Genomic DNA, 16,753 nt, shown 5'->3' with positions numbered 1-16,753 from the left:
AGTGTTATATGCTAAGTCCTGTGATGGTGGCCTCGCATTAAACAGATTGTCAACCTTCATTCCAATTCCGATTATGAGGAAGTACGGGATGCTACATAAATCAGAGGATGAAATTTTGCATGCCTCGTTTCGGTTCAAGGGTGAAAATGTGGCAGTGAAAATGAATAAGTTGAGCAAACTAAAAGTGTTGGAAAAGATCTGGAACCCGAATATTAATCGGCAATTGGGTGAAGACGGTATTATCGTGGAAGATAATGAGGATGAAATGGGAATTTACTCGTATTAACTACGCCAATTGGAGAGCCACAGAGGTACAGAGGTGGATGGCCCTCCCCGGTCAAGGGGCAGGTATTCATTATTATAAAAACGATAATATATCTAACAACTGGTTGACGAAATTACAATTTATGAAGACGTCCAAAGTTGTTAAGTCGATCTTGTTGAGAACAAATTTATTTCCAACACGGGCATCGTTGTCCTACGCAAGGCCGTTCAATATCAAAAGTTGCAGAAGGTGTAATGATATTTTGGAGATGTTTGCACATATTTCTGGGTGGTGCCCATACGTTAAAAACATGAGAATTAAAAGGCATAATAGGATAACAGAAGAATTAGTCAAGTTTGTTAGGAAGAATGGGCATACAATATACGTAGAACCGCGAATTAAAGATGACACCGGAAATCTTTGGATATCAGATTTAATTTTTAAGAAAGAACATCAGAGTGTCGTGGCGGATGTAACTATTAGAACAGACCTACAGATCAACTCTCTTGAATTGGCTTGGGAAGAAAAGAAACAAATATAAACATCTAGAAAAAGAGATAATGGACCTCACTGGTGGAGGAAATATATCTTTTTACAGTTTTGTGATAGATGCCCGCGGGAAGTGGTTTGAAAAGAACACAGTTAATGAAAGACCTAGGGATCTTGAAATTTAAATCCTTTGCACAGAATATCACAACCCTGGTTTTACCTTTGACCCTTGAACTTTTACCGATTTTAATGGACTCTTAATATTTCCTATTGATATAATTTAATAAGATTTTAGGTATTTTAATGATTTTTGATTTTAATTAGTTTTAAATTTTAAGTATTTTATTAATAATAATTGTATTATTTTAGATCACATAGTTAACTGGTGGTGGGTAATTTGGGTGATAAATAATTAAAGTGCATGCTTCACACAACAGGTGATGAGCAGCAACCTAGTCTAACAGTCAAAAAACCCAGCTCATCCCTCGCCTCGCTGAAATTCGGATTCATGTTGTTTTATACCGTCCCCTTAAGATCATCTGGCTGTGGTTTTGCTAGACAGGGGTATTCATTCGTCGACGAGTGACGTTAAAATCTCAAAAAGGACACGATCCATTGTGTATGGCGAGTGCATAAAATAGCCGAATGCCTTGTCATCTAATTAGTGACGCGCATGAATGGATGAAGGAGATTCCCACTGTCCCTACCTACTATCTAGCGAAACCACAGCCAAGGGAACGGGCTTGGCAGAATTAGCGGGGAAAAGATGATCCTGTTGAGCTTAACTATGGTCTGGCACTGTGAAGAGACATGAGAGGTGTAGAGTAAGTGGGAGGTGTAGAATAAGTGGGAGGCTTCGGCCGCCAGTGAAATACCACTACTCTTATCGTTTTTTCACTTTCCCAGTGAGGAGAGCCCTGAGGGGCTCTCGCTTCTGGTTGGAAGTGCCCCGGCGCGACCCGCTCCGGGGACAGTGTCAGGTGGGGAGTTTGACTGGGGCGGTATACCTGTCACACCGTAATGCAGGTGTCCTAAGGAGAGCTCAGGGAGGACAGAAACCTTCCATGGAGCAGAAGGGCAAAAACTCACTTGATCTTGATTTTCAGTATGAGTGCAGACCGTGAATGTGGGGCCTCACGATCCTTCTGACCTTTTGGGTTAAGCAGGTGTCAGAAAAATTACCAGAGATAACTGGCTTTTGGCGGTCAAGTGTTCATAGCAATGTCGCTTTTTGCTCCTTCGATGTTGGCTCTTCCCATCATTGTGAAGCAGAATTCACCAAGCATTGGATTGTTCACCCACTAATAGGGAACGTGAGCTGGGTTTAGACCGCCGTGAGACAGGTTAGTTTTACCCTACTGATGTTGTGTTGTTGCAATAGTAATCCTGCTCAGTACGAGAGGAACCGCAGATTCAGACATTTGGTGTATGTACTTGGCTGAGGAGCCAATGGTGCGAAGCTACCATCTGTGGGATTATGACTGAATGCCTCTAAGTTAGAATCCCGCCTAAATGTAACGATACCCTAGCGCCGTGGATCACTGGTTGGCCGAGGATAATTGACTTCGGTCAGTGCGTATCACCATTCGATTCTGGTCTGGAGTGAGGCCGTATGGATGCCACCTCTCTCTTTTACTTGCACCTCATGTTCATGGGGAACCTGGTGCTAAATCATTCATAGACGACCTGATTCTGGCTCAGGGTTTCATGTAAGTGTACTGGTAACATTAAATGGGACTTGCTAGCATACAGGAGTATGGTACATAAATTTCACTCTTCCAAATAATTTCTAAATGCACTGATTCTTAAAACTCTTTAGAATTATATCGGTCTGATCATCTTTACTGTTCTCAGAGCTTCACACAAACTTTCAGAAACCAGTATAAAGTGACATTTCATCTCAGAAGTGAATTAAACATTTACACATTTAGATCTTGAACCAAAAAAAAAAATCTCAAAAAGCCAAAAACAACTAAACAGGCTCTGCATCAAGATCTTTTATTGAAAAAAAAAGATGCCACTATAGTCTGGCCCATAAAAAGCACCAAACTATTAACAAGATCTTTTCACTTGATCTCTGTATACAAATATCATCTCAATACAGTGCTACTGAGGGTCATAGCACAGAACATCAGTCCTGGATGTTCTCTCGTATTTGTAGCCAATTCAATCCACCACGTCAAAGGCAAACAGAATCTTAAATCTCCTCCACTATAATGCAATATAAACGTGGCATTAGTGAAGACAGCTTCATTTAATAGTGTTTGCTGGGAAGTGAGCAGATTTATTTTGGCCACTTCAAAGCCATTCTTTCCATCCTTGTGATTATATCCTATTCCAACAGAAGAGATTTGTTTTAATTCAGCAAAACACATATCACAGCAGTGAAATATCTTAACATTATACACAATACTTTTGAAATAAAGACACAGCATTCTTTGCCTGTTGTTCAAAATTTAAATTTATAAAAACATACCCCAATCTTTAAAAAGTTCTCCAACTTCAGTATTAAACAATTACAGTATTCCCCCACCCCATCCTTCCAGACTGCTCTCGACTGGGAATACACTGAAAGCAATAGTTGTTACTGTGAATCCAAAAAAATGTCAATTACTAATCTACTAAATTTGCAAATATGAAATACAGCAGAAGTAAATCAGAAGGTCATACCAAATTTCAAGTGAAGTACATGGTAATTATTTCTGTGTAATTACTTTAGCTCCTTCTACAAACGTAGAGGGGCTCTGTTGGGAATAGGCGATGAACTGACATTATTAATACAACTTTATGACCGCCATCATGGGTGTTCAGCCTCAACTTTGTTAAACATCAGGCCAGCTGATCATACTTTGCTCGACTTGTGATTCGGCAATGAACTGGCTTTAAACAAATTTCTTCATGGAGAAATGGAGGGCTTCATGGAGTGCTCTATATTACTGGGAAAGAGGGTACGTGAGTCAGGGAGAAAGTGAACAGAAGGATTACAAAATGATAATGAAGCCAAAGGGGGAGGGCAACAGCTGAAATGTAAATTAAGGGATGGGCCTCAAATGGGCGTTGCTGAATGTCCAATTACAGAACTCTGGGGGCAACCATGGGCAAGCAAAATGGAAGTGCTGGGTTTGTTAGCACTGCTCACACCCCATCAGCAAATAAAATGATGACACAACTGGTGAAAGTGGAACAAGCAAGTCATCTTATGTTAGAAGAGGCAGTGTGAGTCACTAGTAGAATTTGTTGTAATTCCAAAACTAATTTGATATAGAAACATTCCAATTTAGCAATAAGCTAAATGTTCTGCTCGCTATCCCCAGTGAGTCATTAATTGGTCATCACTGATTTAAAGCTTTACATAAGGACTGTAAAATTGAACACTTATTTCTTCATTTTTCTGTCTTTATATTCTATGTTTTGGTTTACCTTTCTGTTTTTAAGACAGTACTAGTGTGGCAACACTACAAAATACATTGAAAAGGTTGTATCAAAATACACATGATAATAAAAAGTAGATTGGATTGGAAAGCATTGCCTGATAGTGGACATGTTTTTGGTGTCCAAAAAAAAAGGAACTTGAAGGAGAAACAAAAATAGGAGGATGCACTATGTATTTTCAAAAAAGAACCACAAATGGCTAAATTGCCTCCTCCATGAACCCTTAAGTGTACAGGCAGAAACAGTACATACTGTTCTATTGTGTTAACATTCTATATTTTGCTTCAAAAGTAACTCTTTTCTAGCTGTCATTTACCAGACTAGGTATTGCTCAACAAGAGCAGATAATGTTACTTCAAACCGCTCAATGCAAAATGCGAAGAGTACACAGTGTTTTAAAATATTTTAACATTGACAACAGGAGATGGCAGGAATGACAATTGCATTCTCACGTTACGCTGTAGCTGGATTTGATGATGGCATGATAATAGAATTACCACACTTAGTGACAAATGCAAAATAAGCTGACCACTTAGGACCTGGAATGGAGGGAGAGCTGGCCAATTTAATACAAAAATTGGCTCAACAGCAGGAAACAGAGGGTGCTGGTGTGGTGTTTTTTGGACAGGAATCCTGTGACCAGTGGTGTTCCATGGGGATCGGTACTTAATCCATTTTGCCATTTACAATTATGATTTAGAGGAGATTATAGGAGGTATGGTTAGTAAGTGTGCAGATGACACCAAAATTGGTAGTATAGTGAAGAAGGTTTAGATTTCAAAAAGATCTTGATCAATTGGGTCAATGGGCTGAGGAGTGACAGATAGTGTTTAATTTGGATAAATGCAGTTCAGTTTCATAATGTTGAAATTTGCATCACATACAGACAGTTAGTTCAGGCAGTGTTTAGCACACTTGTCTTCATTGTTCAAACCGTGGGGTATTGGAGTTGGGATGTCATATTGAGGTTGTACAGGACATTGAGGCCCCTTCTAGAGTACTGTATCCAATTCTGGTCAGCCTCCCACTAGGAAGGATATTATGAAGCTGGAGAGGGTCAGAGATTTACCAGAATGTTGCTGGGAATGGAGGGATGGAGTTATAACAAAAAAATAGGCTGGGATGATTTTCACTTCATAGGTGGTCGAGGAGAGACCTTTGAGGTTTATAATGTAAAGGGGTATAAATAAGGTGAATAGCAAAAAAGGTTTGTTCCCTGAGGTAGGTGGGGGGTGCTCATATACAGGGAGCATATTTTTAAAGGCAGAGGAGAAAGACTTAAAGTTATTTTAAAAAGACAATTTTTTCTTTAGTCGGAGAGTGGGGCGTGCGGAAATGAGCTTCCAGAGGAAGTGATGGATGCAGGTATGGATACAACATTTAAAAGATATTAATTCAAAATGATTGGAGGGATATGGGCCTTGCATGGGCAGGTGGGACTAGTTTAGTTAGGGATTACGTTTGGCACAGACTGGTTGGACTGAAGGGTCTGTTTCTGTTCTGTATGACCTGCTTAATTCAGTGACTGTAAAGATCAAAGTGGAATGACATGGTTTCTGACAAATTCTCCCCACCACACAACAGTATACCTGGTTTGCACAGTTTAAAATCTGATTGAGATGTTACCCAACACCCCCAAATACACAACTGTCAGGAACGAAAAGAACGAGCAAGAGATGCTCTACAAAGGTCCGTTGACAGATTATGCTAATCTCTGCACAGACCGTGGCAAGGTATACTGGTCGGAGTAATACTTTCAGAAAAACAGAATCACAATATTAAAATAATTTCACTCCTCACACTGCTACTTAGAACAATCATCTTTCAAACTATGATTCTTATCATTTAATAGATCAAGGCATTCTTCAAAAAAACAAAACCACAATACAGGTTTGAATAACCGGCTGCTTGAACCATATTAAAAATGCTGTTTCTTTAAGTTATATTTGAACAATGTGTGCAAACAAAGAAGGCATAAATCAAAAAAATTGGGTTGCTGATCACTACTGTCTGCAACACATCACTTTTAGACAGTTCAAAGCCAACAATCTAAATGTTCAGAGTCCAATACCATCTGTGCTTATCAAAAAAAGAGAAAGCATATGGGTTAATGGTGTGATGAGACATGCATTTGCATCAAAAACTTCATCAGGGTGCAGACTACATTAGAAAGACACAAAGTAAAGACAGGACTCTGTTCTATCGAGAGACTATATTGAAGCACACTGCAGACAGATAACAGCAACACTGGTGATGCATCCACACGAGCTCATGAGCAATAATTAAAACACTGGACAGGAGTCTATTCTCTTTTCATTGACAACATTTAGACAAAAAAAAAGAGGAAGCTCTCAGGCTTTTGCTGGGTCATAGGTGCCAAACATTGCCAACATCAATTATTGTAGTTTACTAGTACAAAGGTCAGGCCACTATTGGCACAGTTGATAGTTACTGCAAAAAAAGACTGTACCAAATTGTAGAAAACTAGAGTTATTATGAATCTAGATATACAAAGCTCTCATCCTCTGGCTAGCAGGGTCAGACTTTAGGGTTAGCAAGCTAGATTTTACAAGAGACAGATAGGAACATATTGAATCCAAAAAAACAAAAATATCCCAAACATCTTCAAACTCAATGCTCAGAATTACCTCCTGGTTATCTCCCAGTGTAAGTTTTGAACCCAACTCAAGCAATAGAATAGAGAAAGGAATCTTGGGGAGGCGGGTGGGAGAAGAGACGGGGGAAATCTAATTTATATATTCATCCCAGTTTCATTTTACTGAGTGACTCAAAAAGATATCAGAAAAATTAAACTTTTATGCCGACAACTTGGAGAGTTCTCATTTCACAGTTCCAATCAAGACATCAGGAATAAAAACGCAGATTTTTAAAAAATTACATATTAACAGGACATCACCTTTTTACTAGTCTAACATTGGAGCAATTAGCAGTATCCAAAATGTATGATCTCTCCCTGCATTTATTAAAATCTCTCAAATTTAAATGGTGAATCATTGTAAACAGAATCGTGACAAATGCACAACACACAAGTAAAAATGCACTGAAGTGCATGTTATAAAGACATTAAAAGCAAATGAAATTTTGTTTTCTTGTTCATGTGAAGGGCAAGCTATTACTTCCTTTATAGGCGAGTCATGTTGTAGCCAGACCTTACACAATCTACTGTGGCTCCTCACTATTTGCAGCATGTGTTAAGATGAAACAAAACAAAAAAGACAAAATGAAGCAGACAATGCAAACCAACAAACAAACTGTAGCAGTACCTTTACATTACAAGCATTTCTTGTTAAAGATGTTAATCTTGGCATCAATGAAGGAATGAAGGGCAGCACAGTGGCTCAATGGTTGGCACTGCTGCCTCAGTGCCAGGAATCTGGGTTCGATTCCAGCCTTGGGCAACTGTCTATGTGGAATTTGCACATCACATTCTCCCAGTGTCTGCATGGGTTTCCTCCCACAGTCCAAAGATATGCAGGTTAGAGGAACTGGCCATGCTAAATTGCCCATAGTGTTAGGTGGATTAGTCAGATAGGTTGATCTTTGGAGGGTCGATGTGGACTTGTTGGGCCGAAAGGCCTGGTTCCACACTGTAGGGAATCTAATCTAAATCTTTGAATTAATGAACTGAATTGCTCATTGCTCAAGTAGTGAGAACCAATCTCACCCCCAACTGTCTAGTAAAGATTTGATAAATGCCGCCCAATGGAAACAGAACTGGATAAAGTAAGATTTCTTCATATTTCCCCACCCCTCCCCGTTGAAATGGTAGTCAGGTAGCAATTTTTTAAGCATTAAAATAAAAATAAAAGCCCACATCACCCTATGCATGCATCCCTCCTACTCCACTCCCATGGAATTTAAAAATAGAAGAACACATTTTTAAAAACAAATCTTGTCAGGGAAAGTTATCAAGGGGTTTTGAGCAATTTAAAAAAAAAGGGGTGGGGATTGGGGGAAAAGTGTGGAGTACTTGGGGTTGGGCTAGAAATCAGCCAAAGTGGAAGGATCACCTCCTAATACCATGTGGGAGCCAAAAGCCAGTGATCATTATTGGAGTCTCGGACAAGCCATTAAAGAGGAGTTGCAAGTGTAAATGGCCATTTTTAACCTGTGGTCCAAGAGCATATTTCTAAGGAAGTGGCTGAACAACACTCTGTCCACCTATCCTTTACTCCTGACCCATTATCTTCTGCATAAAGGAAACCCAAATTTTTCCTAGTTAACAGGAGATCTGAGGAAGGGTCACAACCTGAAATGTTAACTTTGATATCCCTCCACAGATGCTGCAAGACCTGCTGAGCTTTTCCAGCTATTTCTGTTTTTGTTTCCAATTTCTAGCATCCGCAGTTCTTTCGGTTTTTTGAATGACTCTGGTAGATTGGAACCAAATACTAGCAAGTTGGAACTCGCAAAGATATTGAGTATTTCTTCAACTAGCTTATGAGCATCATCACACACACACACACACACACACACACAAAACAATTCAACAGGTAACTAGCTGGCAAATAACAAGAGGGAATTCCACACATTTGGCAATGGTCTTCAGAATGAGGGGAGCAAACCACACAAACATGCGAGAAGGTACACAGGTGAAGGCAACTTTCAATTAAAGTAACCAGAGTTGTTCAAACCCACAGGCTCCTGACAGTCTCCCAGTCAAAACAAAGTGGTGGGCAATACTCAAGATTTAGCAGTGCAGGTGCAAACTCAATCTTAGGCGACTGTTTTTTGTTGCAATTATCTTTGCACTGAAGATTTTTTGGATTGAATGAATAAGCCCAATGCATAACACGGTGCACAGAAGCAATACGGCACATTAGGGAACTGCGAGATAACACTGTTTAACTAGTTTATTAATCAGGAGGCAAAAGTGAGGAGGACTGCAGCTGCTGGAGATCAGAGTCAAGAATGGGGTGCTGGAAAAGCACAGCAGGTCAGACAGCATCCGAGGAACAGGAGAATTGATGTTTCGGGCATAAGCCCTTCATCAGGAATACCCTGATGCCCTTCATGAAGAAGGGCTCCTACCCGAAACATCGACTCTCCTGCTCCTCAGATGCTGCCTGACCTGCTGTGCTTTTCCAGCACCCCATTCTTGACTCTAGTTTATTCATTAGATTGTCTAGATGTCAATCTGAAGCTATGGAAATGGATGGTAGAAGCCACTTGTGCTGATCAAATTCTTAACACTGCATTCGAAGGACCCACCAGATAATAACAAAGGGCTTTTAGTACATTTGCAATGCCTCAATGTAATAGGACCCTCCAGTCTCATCACAGCAGTTCTATTTCACTTCTTTCCAAATTTCAGAGGGACCCCACCATACTGCGTTTACGAAAGGCTCTTTCAAATGCTCATTCCAAATTTTCCTTTTCTTTCTTTAAAGCGGTGCTGTTTTTGATCGAGTCCAGTGTCCCTTAATCAGGGTCATTTCCTGAATTTGAAACATTCACTGTTTCTCTCTCCACAGATGTTGCCAGACTTGAGTTTCTCCAGCAATTGCTATTTTTAATTCCAATCTTTGGAACACGAATACCTGCAGTTGTCCTGTTGTGTTAGAGATTTCTCTTGCAAATGAAGAGGTTGTGCTGTGTTTACTAAAACGTCATTACCCACTGAAACCCGAGTGGAGAGAGTTAACACTTCACAACTGCATTGGTGTCACATTTAAAATTAGTCATCTACATTTTTTTGGTTGACTTAAATTCTATACCTTCCAAACCCTGACCTCCTATTCTATCTCCTCTCAGTTTAGCCTGGTGTATAAAAACAGTTTTCCTAACATAAAATTTGAAGGTAAAGGATTAATTCCTCATGTCCCACTCACTTTTAGGCATCTCCAACTGTTCTGATCAATTCCAAGAGAGCTTTATCCTGAATTCTCACCAAAGATTATAAAATATTAAAACTTTCTTGCTGTTTAAAAAAAATACAGAACATAAGTCAAGTAGAAGGGATTCTTCAGGAGGAAAATCTTTCAATATAAGAAACTTTAACAGCTGCACTATTTTTTCTGACACCGACTGTAAGCCTATTTATAACCTGCTCTTTTCTGCACCTAATGAGTGATTCAATACGTTTGAACAGAAGACAAGTGACAACATTAAAGCTTTAGCCGTCAGCAAACAAAGCATGCAGGAGGGGGCACATGCAACATGAACATTGGAAGAAATGGCAAACAAGGGGTTGGGGGTAAAACAAGGTCCACAGCAAGACAACAATGATCGGCACGCCACATTCAGAAGGCAGATTAAATGCTTACAGAGTTTGGTAGGTTCCATCTCGTGCCTTGAAGAACTTGACTGCAAAGAAAAATGCTGCCTCAGCTCCCAGAACCAAGACAATTCCTCCAATGAAACTGGCTGGGTCAAAGCTGGAGGGTGAATACACAGGAGTAGTTGTTGGAATCTCAGTGGTGATATCAGATTCTGTAATGAAAGGAAAACATCCACCTTTTAAAAAACACAAAAGAGCTCCACAAACAGTTTGCCCAATTGAAGCCCCTGCGGTCTTTTCCCCCATCCCTGGTCATCTCCACCAGACTATCACCAGGAGGTATTTCACAGTGACCAATCCTCCTGGGTCCTGGAACCAAAAAAAAAAGAGAAAATGCTGGAAAATCTCAGCAAGTCTGGCAGCATCTGTAAGGAGAGAAAAAGGGCTGATGTTTCGATTCTAACTGACCCTTTGTCAAAGCTCCTGGGTCCATTTAGTGATTAATGGTACACCACCGTCTAGTGAAGATACACTGTTCTTAGATAAAAAGAGGACATGTTGCATGACAGCAGTAATAGGTTTGTTCCAGCATAACTACTAGGATCTTAGCAAGCTGTTACACATACACCTGCTCCATTGGAAACAATAGGGCTCCCTGTCATGTCTCGCACCACCTGCATGTGGGCTATCAGTAGGGTGGTTGGAGCCAATGTAATAAAAGTTGCTCACTTCAGAGTCAAATCATTGCCTTATACAAGAACCTCTCAATTCACATGTCACAGTATTGTATTGAAGGAGTGAGCAATTGATTATGCAAATGAACCTCTTTTCCAGAGACGTCGAGTGAGTGTGGAGCAGATAGCTGAGCTCAGGGACAGGTGCCCTTCTGAAATCTGGCAATTCCCTGCTCTAGGAAAGCCCTGGCTCAAAGTTTGCCAGATTACAGAGGTACGGCCTGGACAGGCTTATAACAAAAGCATTTTGAAGATGGCTACCCTTCCAGTGAGTCCATGTGGAGTGTCTTTTCTCAGCACAGTAGATCAGAGTCACCTTGGTCTGGCTTACAAGTTTAATTTGTGCATGGACAAAAACAAAGCTCAAATCATTCCTTCCTATCAAAATTATTAAATAAATGTTACACAAAAGCATGCATCTGAAAAAAAAAGTTTCCTAGTGTCCACCCCTGAACTAGATTAGATTAGATTAGATTAGATTACTTTACAGTGTGGAAACAGGCCCTTCGGCCCAACAAGTCCACACCGCCCCGCCGAAGCGTAACCCACCCATACCCCTACATCTACATTTACCCCTTACCTAACACTATGGGCAATTTAGCATGGCCAATTCACCTGGCCTGCACATTTTTGGACTGTGGGAGGAAACTGGAGCACCCGGAGGAAACCCACACAGACACGGGGAGAACGTGCAAACTCCACACAGTCAGTCGCCTGAGGCAGGAATTGAACCCGGGTCTCAGGCGCTGTGAGGCAGCAGTGCTAACCACTGTGCCACCGTGCCGCCCAACTAAACCCTTTTCCTTTCAGTACTCCCACATAACAATAAAGCAAGTAAATAGCTAGTCAGGTATGGGTTCCAACAAGTTGAGTTAATTAAATCAAATCAGTGGAGAGATGGATTGCCCAAGGCTGCTTCCAGTATTTACAACAGAAACCAACACAGAGCCACTCTCCTCCAGTCTTTATCACCTCCTGCAGGCTCAAAATCTTCATGAAAAATGCATATTAAAAGACAATATAATTCAAAAAAAAAGGGGGAAAAAAAAAGGATGAAGGCTAATGTAAAGAAGGATTTCCAAAAGCAAAACATAGGGGATAAAAGCAACATTTCTCTAAAAACATCTAACAGTCTATACAGCACGTGTGAACTTTGTAAAAACCTGCCTTCGAGATTAAAAGTGTCAACGAGAAATAGATTTGTGTAAAGACTTAGTGTCAAGTTCCACAATTCAGCATCCAGTTTGCATTAAAGAGCATGGTCACTACCTATTCTGCAGAATAGACAGATTAGAAGATTACATTAAAGAAAAAGAACGAACTGCAGATGCTGGAAATCAGATATTGCTAGAAAAGCTCAGCAGGTCTGGCAGCATCTGGAGAGAAGGCATGTTTCAGGTCCAGTGACCTTTCTTCAAAACATACTCAATTGTGCAACTGCTGCAATAGCCACAGTGAGAGGGCTGCTCTCAATAGAGAGGGGTGACTAGTGGTGGTTTAACCAGAGGGTCACCACACCTCAGGGGCAAGGAGACGTTAGAAGGCAAGGACCTTAGTGTACAACAGCTACAGTTGGCAGGATGAGCTGAGATTGGAGGCTGAAAAACTAGAACTTATTAAAACCCTTGAATATCTTAAAGCAAAATTATTCTATCCTAAACACCTCAGACCATTTGCCTCTAAAATTTGAATCAAACCTGGATTACAGAATGTTTAGACTCGGATTTCCATGCAACCTAGTTACTCTGAAAGCTTAATCAAAAGATCACCAGGCGTGCCCACAGAGTCCATGATGCTCATTTTTGATCACTACTTAGGAATATGGAGTACTCAAGATTTGGCCATTTCAGTAACCTGATGCAGACAAATTAATGAAAGTCATCTTAAGTGGTAACCAGTATCCAGTTTATATCAGATTGTCAGGGAAACGGAGATAAACTCCTGCTCTCAAACGTTTAGAAAGGAGGGAAGGGTGGCAGAGAAATGGGGAGCAAAGTGGAAGAAAAGTGAACCAAAATGGAATCAAGACAACTGTCCATCCTAGCCAGGAGAAAGAAGAGAAAAGTCAGTGTAAAATGCACTACTTAATAACCCCAAGCAAGGTTTCTAGAATAGGCCTGTTGTTCTGGTGCTTCAGATCCCAGTATCTCAGGGGTCATCCTGCCCATGTGGCCCACCTGGAGATTGGACAGTACTGGCCTATCCAGACAGATCTACAGCAGAATCCAGTGATCCTTAGCAGACAGCAACTCTGAATCAAAGGCAAACAATAACGGGTATACTAGATCCAATTTATTTTAATTAACTGTATCAACTTGAGAGAGAGAGAGAGAGAGAGAGACAAAGATCCTAAAACCAGCAATTGCCATAACTGGGGAATTCTTTGCATTCAGTCAAAAGACTGACTGATTTTAAGGCCATTTTGACCCAGAATGGTTGAACATTTCCTCAATACAGTGTTAAAAGGCTACACAGTTCAATAGTTAGATTTACTAAAACATTGTGCAATTGAAGTGATTCCCAACTCTAAGCCAAGCCATGTTAATTTCTTTAAAAATGGAGTCAATACATAGCAACAATTTCTTAATTATGGTACCTTCAAATTACTGCCAGTGAATAAAAGGGTATTCAATTTAAACTTCTAGAATTGAGTGATTTTATACATCTTAGGTCTTTTCTCAATTAAAGAAGAAGTTTCTCAGAGTGGAAAATATCTTTCTCAATGCAGTTTAAAGCTGTGAAGATTAGTTAGGGCTGTGGTTAGGTATTCCTTTTACCTCTTTCAAGAACAGAGGATCAGATGAGTTGGGGATGCAACATTGAGGGCGTGAGCAAAGAACGAACCTCCACCTGGCTCATTTAAAAAGTGAGAGAGGTTTCTGGTATTCTCCACAAGAACATGAAATGAACGATACTATTTTATCCAACATGCAATGCATTGGCAAATATACCTGCATTAAAATTACAAAAGCTGTCCTAATTGGTGATAGAAGCCCCTTCTTTCCACACCCATCCCCAGAGAAGCAATATCTGGATTTGACTACACAACTTCACACAATTAGTTTAAATTGTCCACTAAACTATTGATTAGCAGGTGGTTAACACCATGGAAAGAAGAGGTTACCAATACAGTACAGCCTAAATTTTAAAAAGTAAAAGGCTCGTCCATTCTAAAGGCAAAAAACCCTTTATGAAATTTGCAGCTTTCTGAGCAGCATAACCATTTACAGGTTTAGGGGATGCTATTCCATCCAGCTATTACATTTGCATCTGAATGGTGAAAATTTAAATAAGCATTTTTCCTAAAAATGAACAATAATACTTTTTTACAAAGACAATGCAAGCACTCTTTATGCAGTCGGTTTTCACCCATCAACAAGATGAAAGGTCAACTTCTCCCAACTGTGCATCCAGCAATAGGATGAAGTGAAAGGATTACAATTCCTCAAAGTTAAAATATCTATCCTGATGAAAACAGTTCAATAATACGTTTACAGCATAAAACAAAAATGCAAAAAACAAGCTAGTGTTTCCAGTGGAGAGTTAGTCATACATCATGCAAAGTACCTCCTATTGTCAATAGCAGAACATATCACTGTTAGTGAATATACTGTACCTGCAGTGGATGAAGCTTCTTTAGCAGTAGTGGCAGCTGTTAATGCAGCAGGAACAGAAAAAGTAAAAAAGTCTGATTAATGTAAAAATTAAATCTCAATGATTAATACACATTTCTATTTTCACGATTGAAAAAAAAAGGTGCATACACCTTTAACCCAGCTATTTTGTTGAAAAACTAGAGAATCAGATGTACATGGTGGAAGCGAAAGGAATAGAATAAAAATGGCACTACAATTCTTCAAATAATTTCCAGATATTTTACATCAGATCAAAATCACTGGGGCAGCTGAAGCCCATCACTCAGACCGCGTGATCCTAATGTTGTTTACAGGACACAGTATGAAATATTGAGCCACTGCTGCCTAAAAGGGGATTGATAAATCACCAGCTCTCACATTCTGCAGCGCACAATAATCAAATACAAAATGATTCCAAACATTAACAGGTTAGAGAAGTGCGGGATTCAACAGGAGGGTAGATGAAATAGAATATATCGGTTCATACTAATAACCCAGCTGATCAAGAGGTAAAGTCATTATAGTGCCACTCGGACAGGGGGACACAGGGGAGGGTAATGTTGAGAAGACATGATGTTCACCAAGTTCAGCTGGTATAGGAGTTGAACCAGTGCCATTGGAATCCCACTGCATTGCAAAGGGGCAGTCCAGTTAATGGATCCCCCCCTTCCCACAGCCAACGATGAACCATTACACCATACAGAAACTGACTACCAATTTTAAGGAAGAAAAAAGAAACTTTCACTGCTCTTACAATACAACCAAGCACATTGAAATGGATTCAGAGAGCAGAGAGAAACAGAAAATTTAGTCAAGTCTTTGACTGAGGTTGATACCTCTGCTCACCCAAGTTCAAACCACATTGCAGTGTATTGGAACCAGTTTGTGACCAGAGCGTTATCATCTCTATTATTTTGTTAATCAATTATCTCAGTGTATGGAGTTTGGGACCAAGAATGTATTTCAGCTCCAATATGAAAAATTCTTGAAGCCCTTGCCATGAATACTTTAAAACCCTCCCACACACTAACATTGCATCTCGGACACAGAACAGTACAGCACAGGAACAGGCTCTTTATCCCACAATGTTGTGCCAAACATGACAAATTAAACTAATCCCTTCTGCCTGCCCTCAGTCCATATCCCTCCATTCCTTGCAATAATCATGTGCTTATCTAAAAGTCTCTTAAATGCCCTGATTGTATCTGCCTTCATCGCCACCCCTGGTGTTCCAGACACCTACCACTCTTCATGTAGGAAATGTGTCCCTCATCTCTTTTCAACTCTCCCCTCATCTTAAATGCAGGTCTCCTTTGTAAATTGTGTCAATGGGATGCGGAATAACAAAATTGCTAACGCCACCACCCCCCCCAACCCCCACCCCCCACGGAACAAGTTCTCACAGCAAACTGATAAGTTGTGTGCCGTTGCATTAGAGTTTTACTACTTCACACAAACAGACTGCACTGTACAGCCTGAAATCTGCACTCAATACTTACCCTATGGGCATGAGCAGAAATGATAGGTAATGGAATTCAAAACTCAGTCCTTCAGTGTTAAATTGCATGGTACAAGAGTTCAAGGACTGAAAAACACAGTCGTAACCATCAAAATTAAACTTTAAAAGGAAACCATCTAATACTGTAGTTGATCCCACAGAGTGTGTGTGTTTTAGTGAATAATTGCTTTCATTTTACCTGCAGAAATGGAGGTAGTCACAGCATTAGTGGCATTGAAGATAGGAGTAGCAGCAAGGAAAGATAGAGCTGAGGAGACAGAACAGTAACATTTACAGGCTTATTTCAAAACTGAGTGGACAACGTTCAAGTTGAAATCACATTTCCTTGAAGGAGCATGCCTCTACCAATCATTCCTGCTTAAAAAAGGCTTGTGTAACAAATCAAAACCTAACTAAAATAAAAAAAATACACTAACATTTTTGCACCATCTAGTCCAC

General features: G+C 40.1%; 1 protein-coding gene across 5 annotated transcripts in view; it reads right to left on the bottom strand.

Moving 5' to 3' along the window:
- Positions 1-2,736: 2,736 nt before the first annotated feature.
- The window catches only part of cd164l2 (CD164 sialomucin-like 2), a 44,743-nt gene continuing 30,726 nt past the window's right edge, over positions 2,737-16,753 (bottom strand). Inside the window, exons 4-7 of one of the 5 annotated variants that reach the window (XM_072547833.1) lie at positions 16,494-16,562; positions 14,778-14,813; positions 10,474-10,639; positions 2,737-3,086 (exon numbers count right to left, since the gene is read on the bottom strand). In XM_072547833.1, coding sequence (XP_072403934.1) covers positions 3,080-3,086; positions 10,474-10,639; positions 14,778-14,813; positions 16,494-16,562 — 278 coding nt within the window. In that variant the 3' untranslated portion in view covers positions 2,737-3,079. Of the gene's footprint in view, positions 3,087-10,469; positions 10,640-14,777; positions 14,814-16,493; positions 16,563-16,753 lie in introns of those variants that run through there. The other 4 variants (XM_072547835.1, XM_072547834.1, XM_072547837.1 and 1 more) reach the window with 4 other exon arrangements.

The sequence above is a fragment of the Chiloscyllium punctatum genome, chromosome 27, assembly GCF_047496795.1.
Source record: "Chiloscyllium punctatum isolate Juve2018m chromosome 27, sChiPun1.3, whole genome shotgun sequence".
NCBI lineage: Eukaryota > Metazoa > Chordata > Chondrichthyes > Orectolobiformes > Hemiscylliidae > Chiloscyllium > Chiloscyllium punctatum.
This window is presented reverse-complemented; position numbering and strand designations above follow the sequence as displayed.